The sequence below is a fragment of the Dreissena polymorpha genome, chromosome 5 (assembly GCF_020536995.1).
Source record: "Dreissena polymorpha isolate Duluth1 chromosome 5, UMN_Dpol_1.0, whole genome shotgun sequence".
Lineage (NCBI taxonomy): Eukaryota > Metazoa > Mollusca > Bivalvia > Myida > Dreissenidae > Dreissena > Dreissena polymorpha.
The window spans coordinates 65,664,807-65,668,185 of record NC_068359.1 but is presented as its reverse complement, the minus strand read 5'-3'; the positions used below and the strand labels follow the sequence as shown (position 1 = coordinate 65,668,185).

Sequence of the window (3,379 nt, the reverse complement as noted above, 5' to 3'; positions counted from 1 at the left end):
TGAATATGCACTAAGAACGAAGGGTCAAATTTACGATTTTCAACAAATGTGTGTTTGTTGTGATATGGTTTTCTGTCCTTATAACTGCAGCGTTTTACAAAAACATCAAGTATGTTACACCAAAATGCGCAGAAATGAATTCCCCATCGCATGATACAAATATCTCAGTACCATATTGCGGAATGAAAATCTTTTCTTCATACCAACCCAAGTTTGGTCAATAAACAGAAGTTTTGACATATACTCGTTGATGAAATACAAAAATGCTTTAACACACATTGTTCCTATATATTTGCTAGTTATGGTAGTGAAAATTTCATCGAAATGTATTCACGCGTTATCGAGAAAGTTAAGTTAAACCTCTTCCAAACAAACACAGTTTTGTGAAATATTTGCTATCTTAACGTCATTCAGTTTAACTCGATACTTTAAAGTTCGAAATTTCTATAAGCACGAATGCGTTTTGTCGAAGTAGTTTCCTTGTAATCAGACTTATTGTGGATTACCATATATCAAAATGTGCAGAACAGAATTCCCTATCGAATGGTATCAATTGCTATGTACTTGTCTAAAATGGGAATTTTTTTCATTCTCAGCGAAGTGATTTTTATGCGAAAAACTAAGCATTTCTACTATATGCGTAAATGTTAGCGAAAAATGATCCCCACAAAACTTGATGCTATTATCATGTTTGATATTTTGGCGAAAATGTCATAAATATATGTCAACTAGTTGTAGCGAAAACGCGACTTAAACTTTGTACGAAATCAGTGTTCATTTTACAGTACAGAGCGATTGTTCGACGTTAAAATAAAATCTAATGTTAGACAGAAATGCGTTTAGTTAAAATCCGTTATCGGACTGTTTTATTGTTGTGTTGAGACATACAGTTAAGTGTCATATATCAAAATGCGTGGAATTGAATTTCCTACAAGATTATACCAAAATAAAGATAAATGCTCTGTATGCAAAAAAGTTTTCTTGTTAGCGAAGTTTGTTACCTAAAATATCTGATACAATAAGTCGTGTTAGAACAAAACATACAAAACAAATATTTTAGCTATCCCATTGTTAATTATTGTCTTGAAAATTTCATCTTGATATCTTGAGACGTTCTCGAGAAAATGTGATTTCGTGGTTCCAAAAATGTGTTTTTCGCTTGCTTACAGATAGATGACGTTCCGAGTTTATATGTTGAAAAAGTAAAGGCGTGATTATAGGAAAATGGTTTTCGGTCAGTCTTGATCAAGCGATACAACATACATACAGGCATGTTATATCAAAATGCTCGAAATGAAATTCTCTATCAGATGATATAAGTCGTGTTTCATAAATCATGGAAATAAAAAAGTTTTCTTCTTGCAAACGTTTTTCAAGTGATTTTTATCACATAAGCATGTATGTTGGCACAAAAATAACAGCAGAAAAGTTGTAGCTAACAATAAGCTGGGTATTGTACTTTTAATTTGATATCGATGCCATGAATCGTTCCGGAGATATTTAACTTAAACCAATTTTCTGTTTAATCGCCCCTTGGTTGTTTATATGAAACAAAATGACGTTATAACATATCATGATTTTTGGCGCTATGTAAAGAAAACTATCAAAGTTGCGTTTAACTGTCTGCTCGTTTAATCGGAATGATTCACAAACATACATAGTTTGATACACCAAATCATTCAGAAAAACAATCCCTATTTAACAGTATATATTTTTTGTCGCAAAACGAAAAGGCAAAAAAGTTTTCTTGTTAGCGAATTTTGTATAGTTGAATATCTGATACAAGTAGCCGAGTAAAAACAAAATAGGCAAACAAAAATTATACCTATCATATGATAAAATATTGTGGTGAAAATTTCATCTTGATATTACGAGAGGTTTTCGAGCAAATTGAGTTAAACCGATGTAATTTACTCTTTTCCCTCGCTTGTTTACATTGATAGAAATAACGTTCGAGAGCTGTAGATTTACAGTACATGTTTCGTGCTTTAAAAGTCAATTCGCTAACCTGCTCAACTTACGACCAACACATGAAACACATTTCAACATTTTATAAATGCAAACAAATGCAAGAAAACAAACGCGCATCAAATGAAAATGCATATAAACAGTTAAACACAGTCAAAACAGTCTAGTCAGTAAATAACATCCGAACCCATCCTGTAACCGTCGCCCTGCACATCCCACAATATTTTCCCAACATTAACACACAACATGTTTCACAGAATGTGTGTCCGCACTTTGTTAAAGTACAGTTTTTGTCGGAAATGTAACATATGGTACACAGTTTAAATTGTCGAATGGCATCTGCTCGAATAGCCTCTTCCATCAGCTCTTTTGCTCTACTGTCCACATCACGGTTTAACACGTTTGACAACGTGTGTAACTCGCGCTGGGCTTGCTCTGGAAATAGACAAGAAAACAATATAACCATATATTGAAACAGACCCCCCCCCCCGCTAATTTCCGGGCGTTTTATTTCTCTGACAATAAGGCATTTGATTCCTACATGAATAGATATAAAATTTACATTTCAATTTTTTGTATAAATAGCAGATGAATGCGTAACTGAGTCTACGAACGTTCGTTCGCAAAAAATGTCGTTGTATCAAAGACTTCAAACATTTAAAAACAGGCCTACACATTTCGGCGTGTCAAAGGAAAACCTGGCTAGCCAAGGGTTTATTTAAAAACCCTTGTGCAATGTACGACCCTATTTTTTACACCACTATTTTTAATTGCGTTCAATGCGTGTTTCGACAAGCGCACATTTCCATTTGAAACATGGACAAAGAAAATGTGAAATTTAGGCATCATTTTATTCACAAAGTTCAATATTTGGCAAACAAAACGAATAAGTAAACAAGCATTGTCAACGAACATACCTGCTTCGTACTGTCGAATTTCTTCATCCCAGTCCTCGGTCTGCGGAACAACGAACCTATTTTCTGTTGCAAGCACCACTCCGTTCCAGTCCTCGGTCTGCGAAACAACGAAATTTTCTGTTGCAAGCACCACTCTGTTCCAGTCATCGGTCTGCGGAACAACGAACCCTGCAAGGTTATTTGACATGGTTTGTTTAAAGTTTCAAATCACGATTCATAACCATAGCTGTTCGGGTCGCTTTATATATCCACAGACTTGCGAATGCCTAAGATGGTTAAGTCTTGACATTCTGAAAAACGCTGAAAAGCAAATGTCTCACGCGTGGCAGAAATTCATATGTGAAAAAAAGCACCACAAGTACTAAGTTGAACCGATTACATGTTTTGGAACATTTAAAGCGATTTAGGCCCTATTGTACTGTTATGTCGTTGCAATAAATTTCAAGCAGTTCGTTTATTGTTTTGCTATAGTTCTGCTTTATTCGATAAATTGC

The 3,379-nt window shown here is 34.7% G+C and overlaps 1 protein-coding gene across 1 annotated transcript; it reads right to left on the bottom strand.

Moving 5' to 3' along the window:
- Nucleotides 1-1,614: 1,614 nt before the first annotated feature.
- On the bottom strand, nt 1,615-3,144 carry LOC127881342 (polycomb group RING finger protein 6-like). Its single transcript, XM_052429103.1, has 2 exons — nt 2,886-3,144; nt 1,615-2,403 (listed from the first exon to the last, which is right to left on the bottom strand). The coding sequence occupies exons 1-2, from the start codon at nt 3,070-3,072 to the stop codon at nt 2,132-2,134; spliced, it is 459 nt and encodes a 152-aa protein (XP_052285063.1). The 5' UTR covers nt 3,073-3,144; the 3' UTR covers nt 1,615-2,131.
- Between the last annotated feature and the right edge of the window lie 235 nt (nt 3,145-3,379).